We start from the raw sequence: 27,176 nt of genomic DNA on the forward strand, positions 1-27,176 counted from the left end.
AGAAAAAAAATATTTCCGTAAAATGTTACCTGGATTAAGAGAGAATAAAGCTACGATTTAACGAATACTGGGCCTTAAATTATCTATCAGTCCACAAAGTTGATACCAAATCGATAAATATGTAACTTCTTATAAGGTTATAGTCATCAAATAATCAAACGGATACGTTTTCTTGACTATCATCTGAACACTTTTCATTGAAGATTTTTTTTTACTTTTAAGTGTTTTCATTGACAAAAAATTCAATATCTTTAAATAATAATAAGTAGGTACTGTAATCATTCTTCACTACTGAACTTGATGACCGTAGGCATGCGTTTTATCTTTCCAAATTATTTAGGAATTATTTTCTCTGATCTGATTTCACGTTAAGTACCCGTTCAGTACCCATCTTGATAATTTTACATAAAATCTAATATATGAAATATAGCTCTTAATTTGGACTCGTGATGTGTTCTTCGTGAGAGCTAATACGTCAAAATCGATCATTTTAAATGGTTTACGACCATTTTAAAAGCAATTCGGACAAGTTATTGCGGATTTAACGAGACAGTTTGGAATTATTTTCGGCAAACGTGCTTACATCGGAGATTACAAAACATGGAGAAGGTTCTAGATCATAGCCATACATCACCTAACTCGTGTGAATCGGGATATTTTTATAATTTTATAAGCAATGCATTAGAGAGCAGTGTTTGCAAACCATAGTGTTGTGAATGCATTATGGGATCCAAGTCGTCGAAATAGTGTGTTTATGTTTGATACCTCTTTCATTTATTTGATTTCTGTTATGTAGTACAGCAATAAATATGGATGGCATAAATAATGGCATATCTGATGGTTTTTACTCTGTTTACCGTAAATATATATATTCTGTACACCTATTTAACAAACGAATTCTTAAAATTTTAATAGATTTTTATATATTAAAAAATATATGTACTGTTTATTAAAAAAAGCGACGTTAAAATGTATATTTTAGTTAAAGTTTGTTCATTCAATTGAATCTTTTGAATAAATAGTAAATACATGTAACAGAATCTGTAAGGATCGTCAGTAGAGTATATTTGTGTTTTAGTAAACATATTTACAAAATAATAATATTTCATGACGTTTATATAACTACGCAAAATCAATATAAAAAAATACATACGTTTATTTTCTTCTAACCCTTATCTGCGCCCAATGGTGCATAGGGCACTGTATATATATATATATATATATATATATATATATATATATATATATATATATATATATATATATATATATATATATATATATATATATATATATATATATATATATATGTATATAATCTGTGTCATACTGATCGTTAAATACATTAAATAAAGATAATAAATCGCTTCATTGTTTTGACTCACTCGGAAATCGAATTCGAGACCTCCAGCACGGTAGCCAAATGCCCAGACCGCTACATTACAAAGGCGGATGCTTTGAGTAAATATATTTATTATAACTTTTATTCTTAGATAAGTTAATGCAAAAAATCTCATGTAGTCCATTCATAACATATACGAGCTGGTTAGAAATTACGAACTTTCTTCTCGAAAAATTATCGCCATGAAAACTGAACTTTTTATCACAAAAAAATATATGAATTGCGTACAGATTCCTAGCATCTTAAAATGTTATTTTATTTTCCTTATACCTACTTGAATTTGATAAAAATACAAATGTGAAATTGTATACGCATCTTTCAATTACTTTTATAAAAATGTTTTAAGCGGGTACATTTCTGACTCGATAATGATAAATATGTAGTAAGTTCCTAGTATACTAACATTTGTCTAACGGTAAGAACCTCTGTGAAACTCCTCTCCAATTTAACATTATAATCAAGGGACCGAGATTGGAGTTTACACGATCAATGGACCCGATAAAACATAAAACAAACCTCTGAACGACATTTATCACAGAATAAAGATTAGGCGGCATAGCTTCCCAAATAGACAAAGATATTGGAGCAACGAATTGGTATGTAGGTATCCATTTATTATAATGATCCGTTTCAGAGAAAAACGCAGTACGCTCTAAAAAAAACTGAATTTAAGGATCAACAAAAACGTTATATTTCAAAAACTTAACGAATTATGTATACACATAAATTACCAGTGGAAGGTAACAATTTAATAAAAATTTATTGACTATTTATTAAAATCTGTCGTGACACGTGTTTCGACTGTATATATTTTCAATGACTGTATAGCTAAGTAAAAGTGGACAAATATTACCACAAAGTTAATGTCGAATCAATTAATGAAATAAAGGAAATCATCGCTACTTCATGAAAAATAAGGAAAATTTATTCAGTAATGTACCTGTGATGTTTTATGAGTAAATGTTGATTTTGTCATAAGTTAATCTAATTTTAGCATTTGGGTATTTTTAAATGAATAAAAACAATAAATTTAGGTAACTTATATAGCGCCATTTTCGTAAAATGCTACTTCAAGGGCGCTTCATATGTATACTATATTTGATTAATCTTAATGTATACTATACTTTATAAGGTTAAAGCAAAGTTTGCACGTTGTATATTTGTATATATATAATGGTGTTCATTTTATTGAATGTTTTGAATACATATTACAGGTTTCTTGAATGTTTTTCGCAGATACTTTGTGGCACATTTTATAAACTTTATAAAATAAAACAACTTTGTTTTAACCACTTTTTATTGGCACACTTTATCCAACCGGTTTCGACAAGAACCTCGTCGTCATCAGGTTTTATGTAACAAATTCTAAAACATTGAAATACTCATAGTTAATTACCCTTCCCTTACGATACCAAAAACATCCACGCACTCCGTACACCATATGAAAATATGATTTAAAAAATATGATTTAAAAAACTTTTAAACAAATTACAGGATCTGTAAGGTTTCTCAATAGAGTTCATTTGTATTTTAGTTTATTTACAAAAAAAATACAAATATTTCTTCCCTTTTGTTTTACTATGCCATATATTAATATTGTTTTTAATTATTTTTGGTTCCGGTTAGATACGGCATTTTGTATCAAGACTAACTAGCCGGTACCCGTAGATACAATATTATTCTTCTAAGCTAAGTGTCCATGCACACTCGGTCCATGAATCACCGTGTTCAAGTGTAAAGCAATAATCAATATATCTTTCTCGTGATGAGACCAACTAATCGCTCCAATTATTGGATCCGACGTGTGAAATATCCCACGAGTAGGCGTGAGCTCTAAGCCAGGGATGTTCAATTATGCCCCAGAAATGATGCTGCGATTTCTACAACATCTCTGGAACCATTAATCCATACCACGCATCTATTACGAAAATAAATCACAGTAATTTGACGTCATAGAAATTATAATAAACATTTTATTATTTTAAGTTTTAATTTTTTTATATAAATGGTAATCATATTGATAAATTAATCGTAAATTTTCCTTAAACATTTTCAACATTTGAATATAAAACAATTGTTAAGGTTTTTCAAATTTAATAAATACTCGAATTCATATCCTTTTCATTAATTGTTTCGGCAGTCACATTGTGGTAATATCTATCCATTTTTAATTTGCATTTTACTTATCAAATATCACTATTTAGTGGTTTTTACCAATAGAATAGTGATATTTATAAAGAAAATAGTGGCATTTACCAAGTGAAATAAAATATGGTAACCTTTTATATAAACTAAAATATATTAACTATATCATACGAGTAAAAAATACATTTTTTTTATGTTTTAAACTAAAATATATTAACTATATCATACGAGTAAAAAATATTTTTTTTTATGTTTTATGGTATAAAATGATGCAAAGGGGATTGTTTTGTACATCTAAGTTTTACCATTAAATTACAAAAAGGTATTGTGTTCAGTTCAGTGCTTCAGATACAAGTCAAGGTAAACCTTTGTTTAAACATGTTATGTGTTTAATCGTTAGATATAATAAATATGTTTTTTTTAATGTTTTTTTACTGATATTGTACTTTGTGGCACATTTTGCATACTTTATAAAATAAATAATAAACCAAATTGGTTTACTATTATCAATTTTGTTTGTTGTATGATAATAGTACCAAAAATAAAGTTTTATTAATTTTATGAAGATTTTAATTCTGACCGCCTGAGAATCAAATGCAGTACCTTGGGTACGGTATTCAAAGGCACTAACCACTACATTACGAAGGGGGGCTTTATGTTTAAATCATTTACAATACAATTCTGTATAGGTAGGTACTAGGTACTTACATAATTTGTTCCTCAACGTAAATTTGTTATATTTGTATTTTACCAGATAAGTGTTTGAGCAAGTGTTTTGAAGGTTTTTTTTATTGTTTTAATATAACTCAAAAGTTTACTATACCTGGCGAATAATTTCAAGGCCCAGTTTAAAGCTATGTTCGGCCCAAGTTCACATCTAAGGAAAAATAATAGAGCACCGATAACAGTAATCATCGCCTCTCGAAAAGGTTTCTCGATCACAATACGAATCCGATCCACATTATATTATATTCTACATATTTTAATGTGAAAGTGCCCGTGCCCATGCTTTCGTACAAAACGCTCGCGAGAAAAAGCGTAATGTCATAAATGCCCGCCGGAAAAATACGTGCGAGGAAATTGCGCACACGGAAGAATAAGTAGGTACAGAAAAAAACGCACATTCAAATTACATTTGATCAAAAACACATCTAATCTAACGGACAATTGATTAAAAATTTTCAATTATTAATAAAACTTTTCAATTATTAGGTTTAAGTATGTTAAAGATTTTAATATTATTTGTGCTTTACATAGGTAATGAGAAATTTGATGTACCTACGTTTTTTTCTTACGCAATTTTTCTGTACGTATTTTTGATATACGCTTTTTTCTGGAATTCCAAAATACGTACTATTATATATCGTGTTTAAATTGTATTATTTTGTTTTTAATTTTCATGTTGTTTAGTTATTTTTATTTAATTTTTAACTTCAATTTACCTGAAAATTTATTACTCCAGATATTCGACGAACTCTGTGTCGAATAAAATAGAATATAGATTTTTAGTACAATGTGAATTATGTATACCTATATTCAGTATTTTGAAAATAAGTTGATTTATGATTCAATATTTTAGTGATCAATTTATGAACTTAGTAATAATATCGATCATTGCATACTCCCTTCGGTTATTTTCATCCACTTACTGACATCTTTGAAGCTTACTAAGAAGCTCAACGCATTAGCGAAGAGTTCTACCATACTAATGGAAGATTGATTCCAGAAATCAATAACTGCCTAAGATAACAGCTAAAACATTTTTTGTATTTCCTCAAAGACGAAAAATAATTATTTTTAATGATAAGTTTGTAAAGTGTTATAGAAATCGACTCTTTCTTAGAATAAATAAGCTAGACAAAGCAGCAATTTATATTTAAATTATAAGTGTATAAAACTGTCTCTAAATAATAAATATGTACATAAATAATACCATATAAGTATATGTATGTATGTACTTAAATAGTTTTTTTTTGTGTTTTTGGTAAACAACCCAATAGCCCCTCATACTGGAAGTCCTGAAGAGAAGATGGTCATGATTGGGACATGTACTTAGAATGCCACATGAGAGCATTAACGCTTCATGTCTCTTCCACCAATTCCAAGGATTCCGGCGCCCTGGAAGACCGCGGATGACCATTCACCGACTATACTTAGCGGTACAACTTCGAGATGCCGGACTAACCTGGGAGGAAGCCAAGGATGGTGCGTGACACAGTGACTTGGAGACGTCTCGTGTTGGCCATATGCTCCACCTAGGGAGCGAACATGGAAAAAGAAGCAGAAAGTTTTTTGTAACACCCACAATTGAGTGAAATAAATGTGTTTTTCAAGAATAGATAATTCAAATGGGATTCACATATCGCTCACTCCTTTCAAGAATGTCATAAATAAAAAAACTTGATTTTTCAGGAGAACGTTTTTAAACTTTTAAAATATAATAAAGTTTAAATTTTTTACTGTGCAACAGATCTTTTAAGGTAAAACTTGAAGGTTATTTCTCCATTTGAAAAATATTTAGTATATTTAAAAAAAAAATTAAACAGTACATTTTCTTCAAAATACAAAAACAACACTTTCTGCCCTATAGCGGGTAAATATTAAGTTAAAAATATGCCACTTTTGCTGGGATATAGTACATTTTCTGGACATTCAGAAAACACGTATAACTAAAAATTGACAATTTTTGATTTATGACGTTCTTGAAAGGAGTGAGCGATATTATAAAACTCTGTGATTGTCTGTGGGCTCTAGGGAGTACTTTTTATAAGTTATACTTTATCCTGCCTAAACAGACCTTAAAGATTATTTACTGTTCTTTAGTAGAATCCATATTTTAAGTCTTGGGGACATTCGACGAAAACAAATTTAAAAATGGTTCAAAATCTGCAATATTCCATAATCTAAAAAATTGTACCCAGTCATATATATGTACAATCAAATGGACAATCCATTCTTGATATATAAACATTTAAAACTACTGCCAGTACGTAGAATATTGTGGATGAGTATCATCGTTGAATAACAAACTAGACAAAAATATCGAAATATTTTAGTACACAACCATGATACACAATTTACACACAACGAAGGTTTGATAATCCCAAGAATCAACAATAAATATGGGAGTCAAACACTGCAATATATCGTTCCGAACATTTTTAATTTGTTGCCGACGGATGTTAGAGGTCAAAATAAAATATGGAATAAAGGCAAAATAAAGGAATGGGTGAATAATCAACAGTTAATTTTATGAAAATTGTAAAATGTTTATATTCTTTATATTTCTCTCTTTTTTGTGTGTATATTAGGTTAAAATCTTAAAAAATAAAAAAAGTATTCAAAAAAGAACTCCACCACCGACAAGACACACAACGTGGCTTGGTGGGTCTCTGCAAAAAAATTATTTTAAATATGTTTGAAATTGTAATAATTAAAATATATACAATATACGTTAATAAAAAATTTATAATATGAGGGTAAAAAACGACCTTGGGATTAAAAAACACAAGATTATTGATATTGGATGATTTAATTAAATTTGCAATTACAGATATTATATTATTAAACATAAAAGATTAAGCATACCTAACTCTGAATATCACAACACAAAACAAACCCTTTGATTTCAATTATTATCAACTCAATCACTTAGTCTTTGACACACATGTTTATACCTAATTATTAAGATAATTACATATTAATTATTTTTAACATACATGTATTTAGTATATTAATTTACAGTAAAATAATTATGATAATATCGAAAAAACATTGATAATTGTTCAGATAATTAAGTAACGATGGTTTTAATAAATCCATCCGAAGAATACGACAATTTTCCCAAAAAAATTTGGTGTAATTGAATCACAGCAAGCATTTTAATTCTACATTGAAAATATTATCTTTTATTTACAATTAGTAATTCTCCTTTTAAAATGCTGCAAATATTATTTAATAAAATCGTCAGAGGCCCAGAGTACTAAAAATAACTTATAAAAGAAAGGTTATACTTAAAGCATTGTATCATTTTTAAAACCAACCACGGAAGAGTTCGAGGCAAAAACCAAAATAACTATTTATCAGCCCACAAAGAATGTACTTATTGCTGAAAATACAATTTTATGGTAAACATTTACAATTGATGCCGTGATGAAATAAAAGTGGTCTTGCAGAAAAGTATGCAACATCAATTTTTATGTGAAAGATAACTATGTACTAACATATCATCATCAAACGCTTGCCATTCAGGCAGGCAGAGAGAATAAACCAAAAAACTACTGTGTGTGAAATATAAAAAAATAAAAACAATCTGTGTTTTTAATTTGAAAACTACGTCCCCTTTGAATTTTTTTCTTGCTATGGCATCCTTCAAAACATTTCATACTGGCAATTCAATGTCATAAGATTTTACATATAAATTAGGCCCCATTTTATTAAAAATAATATTATTAAAATATTTATGATACCAAATATAAATGAAGATCAGTCAAGTGACAGTTTACTTAACTGTAATCCAGTTGGGTAAAAATCACTTACACATTTTATTTTTTATTGGTAACATTAGCTTAGTTTCAATATGTAAAAATCATTAAAAATAGAAGTCAATAAGAAAAATAAATTTTACTCCACTTATCTACATAGATGAAGCGTTCAGGAGCAACCTGATGGTATTGTTCTCCAATGAAAACACTTTTTTGTAAATACATATTTATAAAATCAAGTTAAAATCTTTTAAAATTTAACCTTGTCACCAGACCACAAAAAGCCACATTTATGAACTACTGACAATTGAAATTCAAACCTTAACATGTTGACTGCCAACTACGAGATACAAACTCGTAGATTGCTTTCTTTGCGAGGAGATCGACTATGAGTTATTTCGTACAGTGTTTACTTGCCATATTCGAGCAGCTACCATAAAATTCGTAGTAAATCAGTACTAATATGGATACATGGCTTCTGGGAAGAGAACAAAAAATCAATGCTGGCTTGAGGTGGAGACTGACCGGAGCATTTCGTCGTAACGTAACACGTTACGATGCGAGCATTCAGGCAGTCAGTACACCGAGCCGAGCGCTCCATCCATAGTTTCAGATGCTCGCCGCGAGCGATGTTACGATAAAAAACTCCGGTCAGTCTCCACCTTTCCATGAACAGAAAATTATTAATAAATAAACAGAAAATATAACTATGTACTATAATTAGAGTTTTTAATAATATATGATTAAATGAAATTTGCCTTTTAGACCGGAATTCTGAAAATTGCGGTGGCAGTCAATGTACATATTAATTCATGGAGCAAAGTATTCAGATTTTCAGTATGGTCATTAAACATGGCCTGTTCTTCCACAAATGTCCAATGTATGCACACTGTTGCAACTTTAAGTGGCCACAGACGTATGCGATTTTTAGTGTACTCTATACATTTTGTAAAATAAAACAACTTTGTTTCAACCACTTTTTATTGGTACACTTTATCCAACCGGTTTCGACAAGAGCATATTTATTTTATACCCTATACATATTTATTTTACCTTCTTATTCAATAATTATTTTAAATCTTTCTTATTACATAGTATAATTTTCAAGCTTACTATTATTATGAGATATGAAGTAGTTATATTTATCCTATTATATAATGAATACATATATCCTATCGTTTAGGCCAACATAAACCATAAATATATCTTTGAAAAGGTTGTCAATATATTTTATGCTTACGGTGTAAATAATTGTAAAATAGGTTTCATAGAGAATAAATAAGGTACCTTAATACAACTAATAAAATGCGCTGAAAAAAATAAAGAAATAGACTAAGACATAAAATATCTTTATTCCTTAAGTAATATCAATAAATATTATTTTAAATATAACCTCAAAAATACATTTAAAGTATTATATGTATTTATATGCAATTTTCGCATAAATATTCAAATTTAGCATTAATATAAAATAATACATCCTTAAATTACTGACATGTACTATAACATATTTTTCGAAAAAACTACAAACGAGAACTTGAGATTTTATATACTTTCTAAATATATCCATACGACGTTCATTTTTAATTACTATTAAAAATATTTTGATGTAATAAGTATAAGTCAAAAATATTCAAGCATTCTACATACTTAAATAGCCTTTTTTTATAAATAAACCTACCCCGTTTTATCATTTATCAAATATGAAATTAATGAAAACTTTTATTTTAAAAAATAATAATAGAATTTTAAAAAAAAAATTGATTTACACCACATTCAATACTTTATTTTGACTCAAAACATTTCTAAAAACAAGTGGTCAAAAGGATCACTTGCCTGTTTTAGTGTTATTAATAACTAAATTGCACTATAGTTGGCCAATTAACTTAATGTAACATGTTTCATAGAAAATTAATACACAATTAGGGCCAACTATTCGATATAGTATTTTGTATAATATTTACATTCAAATAGCTAAATATATTAATATCCAGTACACATATGCCATAAAATGTAGATACAAGTATATATATGCGGCCCCAGCGGCCTAACTTTAGTAAAATAGTTGACATATAACATTTAGATATTCATAACTCCTAATTTGTAGAAAGGAAACATGAAAAATTCTAAAGGACAGAAATATTTTCTAAACTGTACGTTTTTAGAGAACACTGTTTGAATCCTTAATTAACTTATGATTAAAATCTCATTCATTACATAAATTCAACTTTAAAACAATTGAAGATCTACAGTAAAAATTTTAACAATATTAAGAATAAAGCAAAAATGATTTATTTGTCATCAAATTGAGTTTTCACAAAGTATGTAGTGAGTTTTCCTTTTCCCTTTACGAAAGTAGGACCACGACATTCACAGGCGTACCCGGCATTCATTAGGATTCTGAAAAAAGAAAGCATTAAACCATTATCAAAAAAAAATCTTTGGTATAAATATATTTGTAAACTATACTTATTTTCAACAAAAAAATTTAACTTTAAAATATGAAAAAGAATTGTTCAAAATACTATTCAGGCCAATTATAATCACCCTAGATATTTTTCAGTAAAACAATTTATTAATTGATATTTATTCTGTTATTCTGTTATAGCTGTAACAGATATCAATAGTAAGGTAGAGGAAAGGCCATTGAGATGGTATGGGCACATAGGACGCACAGAACTTGAACATATTGTGAACCAGGCAAGCGCCATGGAAGACTAAAAAATTCATGGTTGCTACAGAAAGATAACACGATTAGAAGGCATGACCTAGGTGACGTTGTCTATGATAGAAGAACCTACAACCTGAGGACAAGAAGAGCTGACGCCAACAGTCTACAAAGATGATAAGTTGAGATGGAGCCAGGAAGGAGAAGATTCACAGAGGTAAGGATAAATGTGCTTGAATTTTTACATATTTTTCACATACTAGAATTAAAATATTATTTGGCGGGATATATTGTAAAATTACCTATTTTTAACAGTGAGGGCACTTATCCACTACCCGAAATTTTACCGTCCGGCAGTCTGGTTTTCAAAAATGAAAGCGACTACGACAGTTTAGCCTAATTGAATTCACGCGCAACGTGTTCACGCACCGATCAAGAACACCGATCCGAAGAAAGATGGACAAAAGCACAAGCCAATCCAAGCCAATCATCGTTTTAAAACGCTAACTGAAGTGCCGGACAGTAAAATTTCCCTGACAAACGCCCTGACATATATAATAAAGTCAGGAAAAAATACATTTCATGTAATGACTTGCGAAATAAATGATTAAATAATTAATATTTTGTACATTTATATAAATGTTAAATCAATAAAAATAAGAAAAACAAGGGAGTAGGATCAAGTAAAACGATAGAGGAAACCAAGGAAAGAAAGATATGAGGAACAATTAGTTTCAAGGATATATTACTATATATTTGTTGATGTCTATTTGACTAGTTGATAAAGAAAATTTCTATTATTTGATAAACACATGTAATGTTAGTTTATTATATAGTTATACTTTTATGTACATGACAGTTTAATTTTATTTTTAGACTACTTAAGTGAAAACCTCTAATTGGAGTGTTATTTTTTTAATTTTATTATATTATGTTATTTTTGTTAAATATTCTGTTGTTTTTCCAATAAATAAATAAATATTGGTAGTTTTTGCTATTTTTAAAACTTTCTAGGAATATCTCCTGTGAATATACAACTATACATTATAAGAACACTTAAGATAGTTATCAAAAATCTTAATCTAATCTAAACGACCTTGTTTATTCGGTGACCTCAACCTACTGCCCTGAGAGGGTATAAAGACCCCGACTTAGATCTGGTTATGTTTCACATTACCTTGCCGTGTCTTCCGTAACCTGGATTCTCCCCATGGCCCCGCAAGAGTCCATCCGGGATGCCACATTCACGGTATTCCCCCAGATGTCGTACTGGGGCTTCTGTGCTCCAACAACTCCGGCAATAACAGGACCATGGTTGAGTCCTAAAATTTATTAAGTGGAAAATACAATGTTTGCTTTTGATAAACTATTTTGGTATTATGATGGATTTTTATTTGAACACATTCCTGTAACGTTACTACAGAACAACTGGTAGTAATGTTATTGGAATCTATATGGAAAAAAGGGAAATGTTTTCCTTTCCTCTCTCCCATCCCTCCTGCAGTCTTTCTTTTAAGTGTATGCGCAAATAAATGTACAAATGTGGAATTTTAAAACTGGCCCACTATAACTGATTGTTGTGTATTCATAAATATAAGTAAATAACCTATTGTGGCTGACTCATTAAATCTCTTATTTATTTCAAGTAACGGGAAAATATTGAAATGGAGTAACGTCATTACGAATTTAAGAAAAAAATGTCTCCCTAAATCCCATCCATTCTCTGTAGCAAAGACACATATGATTGGTCAACTCGTACAGTGGAAAGTAAAGGAAATGCAATTTAATATCATTGCAAATATGTATCGACATGAGGTTCCTGTGCTGAAAAAAATGTTGCTTTACGATAGGGAATTTTGCAAATGGCTGACAAAACAAGAAACTAAATAAAACATGATTGATTAGAGTATACATATAAAAGCATCTTTAACATACTATTGGTAGAGAGCGAGAGACACTTATAAGCATCTTATTTGTCTACTTTTGGTACAGCGCAAGATGCCAAAAATACATTGTACAGATTAGAGTTGGGTTTGCGGTTACTTGTGATTTGTATACGACCGTAATTAGTATATGTACTAATTATGATCAAGGTTGATGTAAAAACCGCCCGCCAACAATAAGTTATAAAATAAATTTATTATAATGATTATTTTTATATATTAATTACCTATCCTCAGCTTAAACCTTTGGAAAGACTCCCTGTTGATCTGATCCAGAATTGTCATGAGCGCGATGGCAAATTCTACCAGCACCACAATGTTATGCTCCTGGTTTCTGTTTGCATCCTGAAATAAAACACCCACAAAACAATGCAATTCATATCATACATACATACATATTTACAGTATTAATATTTCGTAAAATAAAATTTTAAATTGAAAAAATACTTTCAATAAAATTGTCACCTTGGCTGAACCCTTCAAGACATGCGTGGAAAAGAAATAAATTGTTTTATTTTTGCTAACAAAATATGTTACGTGTGCAGATATAATTATGTGCGTAGACATAAATATAGACTTGAATTATCTAACTTCCTTAGAGAAAAAATATCTGCATGCGTTAATTATGTTTTTTGTCGTTGTTTGTAAGTATATGTAATATTATAAGTTTAGAATGAGTATAGTAAAATATAAATTAGGCTGGTATTAAAGTAAATAAAATAACAGCAATGTTTTTACATTAAATAATTTAAATGTCATATTTCACTCATTTTACAGAGGTTTTTTTTGAGAAATAAAGTTTTATTGCTGTCATTTTTCTTGGAAATTCATCAATAAATTTTGTTTGCTACATATGTATTTATAATATGTGACAAAGAAATCTATTTCTTTTTGAAATGATAATAAAAATAACAGTTAACTAAGTCAAAAAGCCAGTTTTTTTCGTATCAATAAAAACGGTTAATCAGTTTTGGTTTTCATCGGATTGGAAGCCTTAACACATTGTTTGTGGGAAACACTTATAAGTGCCTTTTACATACTGTTTGTAGAGAGCGGGAGACGCTTATACGTGTTCCATTTGCTTACTTTTGGTACTGTACGTTTGTAGAGAACACTGTTTGAATCCTTAATTAACTTATGATTAAAATCTCACTGACTCATTACATAAATTCAACTTTAAAACAATTGAAATTGAAGAAGTAGAGCGCAAGAGACGCCAAAAAACATTGTAAAGATTGAAATTGGGTTTGTGGTTACTTGTGATTAGTTTGTGGTTACTTAAAACTAAGAGGTTCAAATAAATCTAAAAGATTTATTGTAACTGCATACAGTTGGTAGAATTCCATATTGAATTGTCGGGTAATATATCCAAAATAAAACACGATTTGTGTTGGATTGAATTCTACATTTATTTATGCATATTTTAATAAGTAACGCATTTTGTCTTCTTAGGACATTATCAAACACCGACTAAAAATATTTACAAAATGTCCTTATATACTAACAATAATTGCTATTATTAGGTCTAGGAGTATTTTAAGGACATTTTGTAAATGTTTTTAGTCAGTGTTTGATAATGTCCTAAGAAGACGAAACGCGTCACGTATTAAAATATGTATAGATAAATAAATGTAGAATTCAATCCAACAAAAGCCGTGTTTTATTTTGGATATATTACCCAACAAATCTAAAAATATTGCTATGTTCAAGACGTGTATTCATATCATTTTTCTGAATGATTTTCAACTATTATCATAATGGATATTTTTCTACATCATAACTTACTCCTGCTTGATCCTCCTTCCCCGGTCGCAGTCCTGAAGCAAGCATGTATGTACTGCCAATAGTTTTGATTTTCTCTATACAACTAAACTTTGGCTTCAGCAATAACTACAAACAAAACAAAGCGAATGATGATGTCGTCTCTAGCGAAGCAGCACTTGATATAAAAATAATATCAAGACATATTGACGCAAATTTACCTTGTCAAAGTCGCAAATTATTTCATTTAGCAATCTCAGACATTCGAGCCCCTGCTTATTGACGTCATTTTCATCGTAAAATTCTTTGTAGTTAGGTATGGAGGCAAACATAACTGCTATGCATGAATATCTCTCATGGTACAGTTCTTGCTGAAATACAAATTGCTTGCGTCAGTATGATTTTCTCTATTTTCATTTTGTTCATCAGACACTGGATTTTTACCCTACGGATAATATATTAAGATGCATACCATAGGTGCCTAAACCGAGATACAGCATCTATTATTTTTTAATCAAGGGAAGATAGAAGTCTGAGCATTTCGGCGTTTACTTTCCCTTTATATACCTGTGTAACATTCACCACTCTGCCCAATACTAAACATCCATATTGCATTGATTGTTAAAAGTTACATATATATACATGGTTGTAGAGATACCATTCACGCATTTTGCTAGAGCTGAAGCATTAAAATCCAACCTGCGGATGTTTATGCCTGTAGGAAGAGCTACCGCTATGTTGAACAATATCACATTGGATATTGATCTGTTTCATGTGTCTGAAGGAGTTTTCCGAAGCGGGATTCTTCTACATCTTTGAGTCTTCCTTACTTTTTGATGTATACGCCTTAAATATATTGTTTGTAATGTGTATATTAATTTTTAAATAAATATAATTGAAATTGCAATTTAGTGCTGAAACGTTTTTCCATTTAATAAACTATCAATATAACACCGTGTTGATCTGAAATACGTAGTTTCTTACGGCACAATTGAGATAAGGATGAAGAAAATACTAATCTTCAAAACTGCAGAGATTCAAGAAAAAAATAGAAACGAAGTGCGATCAACTGTCAAAAATTTAAAGTAGCTTGTGTGGACCACAAAGAAAAAAAACACACAAATAATTACTAAGGATTGCATTTAATTTTTCCTGCATTACACTAGAATCTTGAGATGCCTATTGTTTTCATATGAAAAAAGATGGGAGTCTTAGCATTTAAGGGTTTACTATTAATCATCACTTTAGCACCTTTATAACGTTCATCATTTTGAACATTATTTAACATCCATATTGCTTATTGGATACATGCATGGTATAAGGAGACCTTCAAAATTTTGATCTGGAATTTTTCTACAAAATAAAATATATTTTTACCTGACTCGCTTTGGATATTAGGAAATGTTCAGCAACATGAGCAGGTAAGATGTTTTCCAAGAGAATCTATAATGAAGAAAAGAATCAAGAATTTAAATTAGCAAATATATTAAATAATAACAACAGAAATCAATAATTCATGTACAATGACTTAAAATGAAAACATGGTTTTAAAACATAAATTAACCGGATCCACGCGGCTCGCATAACCGTATGTCTTTTAACAAAACATGCCCCATACGCGGCTAACATAAGCGTATGTGTTTTTACTTTGCTTCAAGTTTCGAACCTCAGTTCGACTTGGAGGGATTTTTTCATGGTGTGGAACTTTGGATAAAATAATACGTCAATCCTTGGCCTTATGACATCTGTTGAAATAATAATTTGTAACATCACAACGATAAATAAAAGAACAGATCCCTGATTTTTCTTGAGGTCGGTTATTAGTCCGCGCCATAATCATGCCCTATATCTGTCTCACTCTCGACACTACGCATCGCCAGTGGGTAAGAGTGACATATGATGTGTGCTTTGATTTATTTATGTTACGATATTATTTGTTTATATTACGATATATTTCAAGAATAATGTGACACAAGTGTATTATAGAGCACCAAAAAGGCACAATGAATCCCATTGAACGTTTTTGTTTAGGAAAATAAATCGTTTCTTAACTAAATACATGATAAAAGTAATCATTTAAAAAACAGCGAAATACCGCCGCGCACGGGCGTCCCTCAGGAACAAAGTTAACGCGGTTAAAAGGTTAAGCTTCATATTTTGCATGTCTTATTCTTGAGAAATATTCAATAGAAATTGCTTACTCACTAAAGAATATTTTAAACTCCATTATACCTACATTTGTTATGAAAAAATACAAACTTGATCATTTATTAAATTATAAGTTTATTAACTACTAAGGTGTTCATGTGAACCCTCCAGGCCAACCCTGTGCTATTTAGTTTTCCATAAAGTGAATTAAAGATGCAATCTTACCTTATTGATACCTCTCATGGTCTCCACTTCCTCCTGTTCCACCTTCAGCTTGGCTTTCCACAAGAAATCGGTACGGGACGTAAATTCTATTTGACGGTCCAGAATGTGAAGGAGTATGACAACCACACCCAGCATCAGGGCAGCTTTCACTCCAAATGGGAGAGTGTAGAATCTGGAGTTACACATAGCATATCGCAATTGTAATTAATTTAAAGGTAAGAATGGAAAATGCAGGAAAAAAATATGGAAGAAGTATATTGAAATCGTTGCAAAGGGAAGAAAAATAGTGAGTTATTTGATATAAAAAATAAATAAAAACTGCAGTTAAAATAATGGAAATACTTACTCATCTTCTGCACCGTGAATTTCTTGGTATTGCTCAAAGATCTCAACAGTACTGAATAAGGTGACATGGAATACCACAGAGCAAATCATGAGAAATAATTTAAGGAGAAACCCAACCCTCAGGAATACTGATATAGCAGCAAGGGTTAGAGCTGAACTATATAAGTAACTCTGAAAAAAAAAACATTTAATATTTTACAGATTGAAACACAAAAGGAAAAATATTTTAAAAGCTGGTTTTGCTTTGCACAATTCCTATATCGCTCACTCCTTTCAAAATCATCATATATCAAAAAATATGATTTTTCAGGAAATCGTTTTTAAAGTTTAAAAATATAATAAAATGTATTAATAATAAATATCAAGCCACGTATTGAACTTTTTACTGTGCAACAGATCTTTTTAGGTAAAACCTGAATGTTTGTTTTCCATTTGAAAAATATTTAGTACAATTAAAAAAAAATAAACAATACCTTTTCTTCAAAATGCAAAAACAACACTTTCTGCCCTGTAGCAGGTAAATATTAAGTTAAAAATATACCGCTTTTGCTGGGATATAGTACATTTTCTGGGCATTCCGAAAACATGTACAACTGAAAATTGACAATTTTTGATATATGACGTTGTTGAAAGGAGTGAGCGATATGTGTTATGATATGATGTGATATGTGTATGGCTTCACGAGATAATAAAATGTTGAAGTAGGTACTATTATTTCCACAATATTTTTTTTTCATTTAAAACTGTTTTTTATTTATACACATAGTTACTTACTGGTACAGATTCAATCAAAGTTCTTTCTTCCATGCTCAAAGGTTTTATGGCCATCATATCTGGTACATAGCTTTCATTTATAAACACTTCCATCGGCTCTGACTCTATATTAACCTGAAAATTTAAATCAGCATATTTTTGAGACTCATTTGAAAAAACATTAAGCCATAAACCTTATTTGAAATAATTTCTTTGTTCATGTTTATTTTAGAACTCACCAAATTTATAACAGCACATGATGATATCAAGAGAACAGAAACTAAGAACACAGCCAATCTTAAACACCTGCTACCAGAAACCACCTATAACAAGATTTAAAATTTTTAAATAAATAAAAAACTCATATTCTTTTTTGACATCTCATCAAAGATGAAGAAGAATATGGAAGTCTGGGCATTTACGGGGCTGACGACCATCATAGGCTGGTTTAAGTGTAACATTTACCAATTCTACCCATTATTGACAACCACACTACTCAAATTCTTGGAAGTTCTATATTATGAACCAATTTTTGAACATTATTCTTGAATCACTAGAACTTCACTAGAGACATCTATTGGTGAGATGAAAAGAAGCTTTTTATAGAGCAGAAACTCTTTTATTGCAGCCCCGTAAATGCCCAGACTTCCATAGTCTCCTTCATCTTTGATGAGATGTCGAAAAATAACTCCTTTAATTGTAGGTAATCCAAATTTTGTATTTGGACACACTCAAAATGTTGTAAATAAAAAACTTATTACATACTCTCTTTAAACACACCCACTGACTGCTGGGTGAAAGTCTCCTTCAATGCCCACTCCTTACAGTTCTGAGCCTTTTCAAACCACTCCCTTCAAGCAATATGTGCAATATTATCTGACAATATTATCAGATGTGGCTTAAAAAATCGCAGAACAAAACTGAAACTGGGCAGGTCATGTGTCAAATATGGCTGAGGATAGATAGGACAAAAAGGGTTCTTGACTGGAGGCCTAGAACAGGATGCAGAAGCGTGGGTAGCCCCTAGAGGTTGATGGTCTGATGACAATAAAAAAGTGGCGGGTCTGCACTGGAAGAGAGTCGCGTCCAACAGACAACTACGAAAGTCCAAGAGGGAGGCCTTTGTTCAATACTGGACACAATAAAAATGCTGAAGTTAGAAAGCAAGTAGAATCTGACTTTTGGGTTAGTTGTCGATCCATATTGATACATATTGGTATGGTATTCTTTGCAATTTGATTATGGATAAATTGATAGAAGAGGTTGCCAATATGAACCTGGGCTACCGACTAGGCGGGAAAAGAATCAGCAATATCTGCTACGCTGATGATGCCACCATTATAGCAGAATCCGAAGACGACCTCCAAAGAATGCTTCTCAAGCTCCACTTGACATCGGAAAAGTTCAACACGATGATATACATCGACAAGACTAAAAGCATGACCATATCAAAGAGTCCAGTTAGATGCAAATTAGTTGTAAACAACAGAACCGTTAAAAGGTGATGAAATTCAAGTATCTTGGAGTAGACATCAGTAGCTACGGTGATCTATATGGTGAGACTCAGAAACAAATAAACAAGGCTACAGTTGTATCCGTATGCCTCAAACACTTGGTGTGCAGGAACAAACACATGAGAATAGAAAGTAAAATGAAAATATACAAAACATGTGTTCGACCAATAGCCACTTATGAGATTGAGGCAAGAGTAGATACTTCCAGAACAAAATCTCGACTTCGAACCTCTAAGATGAAGATTCTCCGATCCATAACCGGAAACACATTGCAAGACTGAGTAAGAAATACCGGCATCCGGAGCATGTGTATGACGAAAGATATCGTGAGGTGGAGACGACAACGAAGGCGATACTGGAATGAACATATAAACAGAATGTCAGAAGACAGACTTCCACGTATCACCCTTCAAGGTAACCCTAAAGGACACAGACCCCCAGGCAGACCTACGAAAAGATGGAAAGACAGCTGGGAGTCAACATCCCAAGAGCGACATGTGGAGGCACAAACAGATCCCTAGAATCTACAAAAAGAAGAAGAAGAAAAAGAAGAAGTTTATGGTTGTTACTCCAGAACTATTCTTCCCCGCCTGCCACACTTTCGTCTGGAATTTCTTGGGTCTTTATAATCTTTTAGTTTATGTATTGTAAAGGAATTTAAGTAATAATTAACAGCTTACCTGTCCTGGTTTAGAGCAATGCTCAGAGTAGTCATGTGGAGTTATGTGAGGTGTGTCGTTACTCGGCTGCAACTCTTCTCCTCTGTCTTCAATCGGACCTCCGTCCAACCAGCAGAGGTAAAGGAACAAGCAGAGTGTCACAAATGTTGGGCCAAAGGATGCGTAAAATACAATTCCCCTAAAAATAAATAATAATATATTGACGGAGGGCAATTGTCCTGCCTGAAAATGTGTGAAACCGGGTTAAAATTGAAAATGTTCAGGAACTATTCCTGATCATCCTGATGAATGCAAAACAGAGAGACCTACTTCATGTAAATCTTCAGGAACTAGAGGATCAGACAGGTCACTTAAAGAAAAATATTATCCAAGTAGACACACAGGGGGTTAGAAAAAAATTGTCAAATTTCCTAAATTTATTACATATTGAAGTTTATTTTTTTTCAATTAAAAATATTCATTGTAATCCAAAGAATTATAAAATATAAGCATTGTTGAAGCCAGATGAGTGATAATTAAGATTTTTTTGTATGTAAATATTCCAATAATTACTTATTTTAGGTATAATATTTTATTTTATTGCTTTCAAGCAATATCGAACCAACCACGAATTTGTCATTACATTCAGCAACATTTTAGTTGAATGTTTCACTTAAAAGGGAAAAATATTGAAAAACTGAAATAACAGATTCGAAATGATATTTTTTTTAAATCCTACTATGGAATAATATTTTTTCTGAAACACATAATAATATTTGTTCAATTAATTTTGTAGCTATATTGATCAAAATAGTCAAAGTGTGTGTTGAAAGAAAACATTTATTTACAAATGTTATTATTATTATGATTTATATTTGAAGCACTAACTTTGTGATTTTCCATTTTATAATTAAAATGAAACATTGTTTTAAACTCACTATAAATATTTTATTATAACTTAATTATAATATCTACCAGATTCCGAGCTAACTGCTTCTTTATCAAGACTGATTAATAGTATTAATCAGTATGGATAAAGAAGCTATTAGCTTCAAAACCGGTAGACATTGTAATTAAGTTATAATAAAATATTTATTGTGATTTTAAAACAAAGTTACATTTTAATTATAAAATGGAAAATCACAAAGTTAGTGCTTCAAATATAAATTATAATAATAATAACATTTGTAAATAAATGTTTTCATTTAACACACACTTTGACTATCTCGATCAACATAAGTTGAACATATTTTAATATACCTTGGAACAGTGAGCAGCTGTATGATAGATAAAGCAAAGAATAGTGCGGCTGAACAAGCCACATAGCAGCGGAACTGCCCATCGGGTTGGCTTCTGTACTGCCGCTCATGGGCCCTGTGACGGAACCATAGCACAACAGGATTCAATTCATCTGAATTAAACCTAGAACGACACAATTACAAATATTGATTTTCGAAAAAAAATGACACCAAACTAAAAGTGACTTATTAACACACTATGAACAGGAAATGTATTTCTACCCGTTTGGTCGATTGATGCTAAGGACGGGAAGGGTATTTTTACCTTCTGCGCCAGCCTTTTTTTAAAGTCAGAAAATAAGGAATTACATATTTAATGTTTTTATATGAAAATTATGATGTATTACCAATCTCTTTGTTAAGGTCTTAACTATATTGACATAATTATCAAATCCTGTCTTCAGCGGTTCGCAATATATTAAGAAAAGCTTTTTATAAAAAAATGTTTTCACCCTGTAAAGGAGTATGGATGAACCTTCTCATCCAATCATAAATTTAGACTCGGTGAAGACCAAATGCCACCTATATGATGCCTGTATCACTCATATTCTCTTATAGAGCTGTGAGACACCTTTAAGGGACCAGAGTACCCGTATAGCTTTGAGAATAGATGTCTGTGAAGAATTTTAGTAGTGCGGTTGTTTGACTTTGTGAGGAATGAGAAAATAGGGCGTAGGATGCAGCAAAACATGGTCACAAATGTTGTGAAGAAAAGTCGATTTAGTTGGCTAGGCCATGTACTTTACATGCCTCCCGAGAACTTTAATCAACCTTGCCTCTCTTACAAGTTATCAGGCTCCCACTACTGCCCAAGACATCTACTTTTGACAATCCGTCAGCAGTTTTCGTCTTAATTTCAGGATGCAAACTTGACTTAAAAAGATGCAAGGAAGTTGGCAGCCAACAGAAAAGCTCACAGAAAGTTTGTAGACTTCATATGTTCCACATAGGGAGCGGATATGGATAAATTAACGAAATAAATCATGTTTAATTGTTAAGTTGCCTCTATTTCCGAAGTTGCTGTAACTACATTAATTCATGGATAAATAAGCAAATATCTTTCTTTTACTTACTTGCAGTCCCAGCAAGTATGACTGTTGGGTAGAAGGTTAGACTCAATCATAGCTATGCTCTGAAAATAAAGACATTTTTTAAAAATATTATGTCATATGTATTATAGTAATAATGCCTGTGAACATAATAGTTTTCTATGATGATTTGCAGTTAAATATTTCAAAATCAAATCACAATAAAATATAAAACTCTAAGCTCGTGCTTTTTTCATTACAGCAAAAAAAAAGTAAACATACTTTTGGCTCTCAAATTCAGAAAAAATGTCAGCTGACAGAAAAAAACTTCATATCATTGAGAAACAATATTTATATTATAAATAAAAATACAAATCAAAACTGCAGTAACATAAAAAATATATCTGCAAAGTAAATTATCAAATTTGACAAGATTACCTTGGCATTTTTCTTCTGCTTGAATATTTATTTTGGTAGGTAATTTGACAGTTCGTATTCTTTATTATAATCCCAAAAAAGTACGTCCCAAGTTAATGATTCCCGTATTAGTCCAAAATCCATTATATAAAAAAAACAACTTAATTTGAATCCAATAGCTAATGGCCGGTAATATTTAAGTTTTTATCACAAATTTTACTATCGTTACTAAAATATTGAAACTTAACACAAAACCGCCAAAAGCTAAAAATTGCGGACAATTTGAGAACTACATTGTTTTGTTAAAACAAGATCGCTTCAACTATTTTCGGTAGATGGCAGTACTAGTTCCTTTATATCATGAATTAATAATATTTTTTACTTCGCAAAACTTTGATTTTTGGTGTAATATGTAGGTGCTGAGCATGTTTTGACGACGTGATTTCGACATGAAAAAACTTATTTTAAATAATGGTTTAAAGATCAAAAAGCTAAAAATACACATTTTAATACCGTGATTCCAATGTTCTTCGCTAGGGTAGAGTCGGTGATATTTGCAAACGGTTTGTCAGCTCCCCAACACTCGACATATTTGGTCATTTTACTGGATGGCCGTGATCTACTAGGTGCTCCGCCTGGAGTAGCTGAAAACACATTAACAGTAGCTATTAAATCAATCGTTTTCACATAGAAAACTATATTAAACATGCTTCAAATTGTATTATGGTTTAGTATAAAAACAACTGAAGATATGTTTTAGTCTTGTAATGAATTTAAAACATTAGATTACAAGACTAAAAGATTATGAAAGATGATATATATTTTTAAAAATTTATAGAAAACGCTGTCACAAAATTAATCGGAAAATAATTATTAATCTTGATAAATTTATCTACAAGACAAGATTCAATTTAATTTCATAAGAGCTAAGTAAAAGGCGTGTAGCATAATAAGACATGTAACGCTTTAATCTCAGCATATGTATGTGTGTTCTGTTAGGACCAAAATACATTTGTACATATTTTTATTGCATTACTATTAGCCATTGGTTAAACAACAACAAAAAATACCTATTCCCATGACTGGACTGACAGGAATTATGGAGCCACTTCGACTCTTGATTTTGACGCTTCCACTTCTGATACTTTCACCGCCGATTGTAGCCGCGACTGTTTGAAGGACTGCGGCTTGAATCGGGGGCAAATTGTTGTTCTCAAGCACACTTCTGAGCGCCTGGTCGGGAGAGGTATCGGATCCCACACTCTGCGACCCCGACACTTGGAGACTGTTACTGTTCTGAGCGACGCCAAGATTGTTAGATTGAGATGCGTTGACGGCACTCAGTCCATTGCTGGATGTTCCTGGAGAGACTCCGGTAGATCCCACGGGAGATGTCTCGGGAGCAAGTATTGCGCTAACGATGCTGGTTTTGCGCTCGTTCAAGAATGATGATGTGACAGCCAATTTCCCGTTTTCGATGCCTCCACCATATCTCTGGAAAAAAGACAGTTTAGGTTAAGGTTGTTAATGTTGTAGCTGAGTTTTTTTTCTGAGAAAGTATTTAGATATTCCGCCTCCGTAGTGTAATGGTCAGCACGCTCGGCTACCGTTCTGGAGATCCTAGGTTCTTATCCCAGGGGGTTTAAATAAATATACGTGATTTTTCACTCTAATATTTATTCAATATTACCCTGGATCGGTACCTCAAGCGGAGGGCTGATCACCTTTCCTTCGTGCATCGAACAAGATAACACTGTTTCTATACGATGCAGTGCCCTATGCACCATTGGGTGCGGATAAGGGTTAGAAGAAGAAGATATAGATATTACGTTACTTATCACACAAGTACTTAAGAGTTTCATATTCATATAAAAAGTTATAAACAAACAAAAAAACTATCAAAAATGATTGATTCTTAAAGAACACTCCATTTTCATCTCGGCAAGGATCTCGCAAACCGGATCTTTACTTTTAATAGTCTACTAATAAGCAAATTTTCGATCTGCTCAAGCTAACCCTAACCCTGACAAAAAATTATTTTCTGTAACTCCTCGTATATCTGCAATCCTAGGTTTAAGAAAAATTTATTTATATAGAAGTGAAATATAAAAAAAGGTAATAAAATGTCTTTTTGGAAGAATCGAGGTCAGATGGGGGCACCTGGAAAAAAAACTTTTTTGGACACTTTCTAAAGTCGTTGTTATGAAGTTGGACTAAAATTTAGATATAAGAGAATCCTGAAAAAGTCTCAAAAGGTCACCAAAGAGATGAAGGCCGAATTTTATAGGATGGCAACACTTAAATCTGATTTTTTTTAAGTTTTTTTTTTTAAATCCTTCCTGTTACAACAGAAATAAATTTAAATAATATATCGCATTTTTATCAATGACATTCTGCCTAGGTTTTGTACCTATATCATTAACTCAATAAAACTTAACACATTGTATTGTAACAGTATATTATAAGTCTAAATTAATACAATTAGTTATAATTTGTGACACGTGTTCAATATATCTTGACTATGAATATTACGAGGCTATCTATTACAACAGTGATTTTATTAGAAGAGGCTATGATTAAATCCAATACAGAGTTATAAATCATAAAGATCTTAATTTTGTTAATAAGATAAATTTGTATAGGTTTCTGACCAAATAAATTGGGTATTTATAATCTAATGCTTGCTTACTTTACTGATTCCAATAAATCCGACATCTTCACTTAGTATTACATCGTCACATTAAATTATCAATGATTAATTGAATTGCGTCATTCTTTGAGAAATTGACTAGCGATAATATCAAGAAATAATTTGATTAAGGTTCCTTTGTACACAACATTTTATTTGTGTTTGTGATGAATAACTTTGATGCAATTTATTATTATTCTGATTAATTTTCTTTTCATGAAATTTCAATTAATTCAATTCAAATTTGAAATTTATACTGGCTGTTCTCAGCCACACGTAGCTGTCTGGAAAAATTTAGATGAATGAAAAAGCTAAATATGTTTAATTTCACACTGCTTGTGTGTATATAATTTGTAAATAGCTATCAAGAAGCACGCTTTTAATTTCAACAGATGGCGCTGCCATCGCGGTAAAATACGTTTTAAAAATAATTTTACTTGTCCCGGGCATATAAAAACATGCGCGCATTAGAATGCAACATTGTGTAAAAATTTCAAAAGAATCAGTTGTACTATACATAACTTAAGGAGTTTTAAGATTTTGAACAAACGGACATTTATATTATTATATACGTGGATATATAACAACACGCATGAATTCGGAAGCAAAGTTTTATCAAAATGTGAAATCAATTCTGTGAATAACTTATAACTTTACTTATAATATCCATTTCATGATAATCAAAAATATTTATATTTCCAATTCCAATCAAATAAACCACCTTGTATTAGAAGATGGAGATTCTTTATTAAGCATGAATAATAATCATAGTATTAAATATGCCGTTACACGTTGCAGTCGCAAATTGTTTTCCTGATAATTTTTCTATAAAATATACAGTGAAGTGTTGTACCTAGAACGATAATAATATACTGAAGTTTATGTTTTAATTTTTAAATCAAATACAGATTTTTTGAGTCTACTAAGTTGTATTTTATTTTAAAAAAACCCATAAAAATTAATATAATGGCAATGGCAATGGTAATAGCATTTCAAACGAATGTTTGAAAATGCCATATCTAGGCGAAACAATTGTCACAATATTAATTTTTATGTTTTTTTTAAATAAAATACAACTCAGTAGACTCAAAAAATATGTGTAAAAATTAATACATAAATTAAAATGTACTTCTACAAATTAAACGCCAAATCAATAAATATACTGACGTAATAGCTTATGTAGTTCTTTAAAGAATACTTCCATAAAATTTCTAGCTATTTCATTCAAAACTTTATTTATATCGTAAAATCTTCATGTTTTTTTAAACATCCGGTGGATAAAATGGAAAATTTAAGACAGCGGAATGGTTTTTATACAATACGGTATCCCGAATCCCTAGCATTTTTGGACCTGAGATATTTGAAAGAATCCCACTTACTAAAGTTATGCACATTTGTAATCGTTTCATGAACCTGAATAGTGGGCGTTTGATTTATTTACTATGGTCCATTTTGAGCCCTGATTACGTAGTCTTATGAATAATGGATTTGGTGTTAAATTCCCATTTTAAATTTTGTTTTTACCAATACGAATATATGTAGAGGTCCTCACTAAAGCGTTACATTTCTATTATAAATGATTTTAAATGATCAGGAATTGTAGCTTATAAAATTGTTATTTTTTGGTGCGATTTAATGATTTTATATTGGTTTCACACAGGATTGGTCACTTTTTGTCGCATCTTTAATTAAAATTT

General features: G+C 30.9%; 1 protein-coding gene across 1 annotated transcript in view; it reads right to left on the reverse strand.

Annotated features, from left to right (window-relative positions):
* Positions 1–7,077: 7,077 nt before the first annotated feature.
* LOC148308486 (adenylate cyclase type 2-like) overlaps positions 7,078–27,176 on the reverse strand; it is a 34,501-nt gene continuing 14,402 nt past the window's right edge. The window contains exons 3-17 of the mRNA XM_088261629.1: positions 23,861–24,284; positions 23,304–23,434; positions 22,419–22,477; positions 21,308–21,469; positions 20,069–20,246; positions 18,114–18,197; positions 17,896–18,009; positions 17,123–17,292; positions 16,777–16,948; positions 15,781–15,846; positions 14,625–14,774; positions 14,428–14,532; positions 12,870–12,987; positions 11,877–12,021; positions 7,078–10,431 (exon numbers count right to left, since the gene is read on the reverse strand). Of these exons, the coding sequence (XP_088117755.1) occupies positions 10,323–10,431; positions 11,877–12,021; positions 12,870–12,987; positions 14,428–14,532; positions 14,625–14,774; positions 15,781–15,846; positions 16,777–16,948; positions 17,123–17,292; positions 17,896–18,009; positions 18,114–18,197; positions 20,069–20,246; positions 21,308–21,469; positions 22,419–22,477; positions 23,304–23,434; positions 23,861–24,284 (2,187 nt within the window). The 3' untranslated portion in view covers positions 7,078–10,322. The remainder of the gene's footprint in view (positions 10,432–11,876; positions 12,022–12,869; positions 12,988–14,427; positions 14,533–14,624; positions 14,775–15,780; positions 15,847–16,776; positions 16,949–17,122; positions 17,293–17,895; positions 18,010–18,113; positions 18,198–20,068; positions 20,247–21,307; positions 21,470–22,418; positions 22,478–23,303; positions 23,435–23,860; positions 24,285–27,176) is intronic.

The sequence above is a fragment of the Brachycentrus maculatus genome, unplaced genomic scaffold (assembly GCF_059751285.1).
Source record: "Brachycentrus maculatus isolate JH-2025_06_01 unplaced genomic scaffold, ASM5975128v1 h1tg000161l, whole genome shotgun sequence".
Taxonomy (NCBI): Eukaryota; Metazoa; Arthropoda; class Insecta; order Trichoptera; family Brachycentridae; genus Brachycentrus; species Brachycentrus maculatus.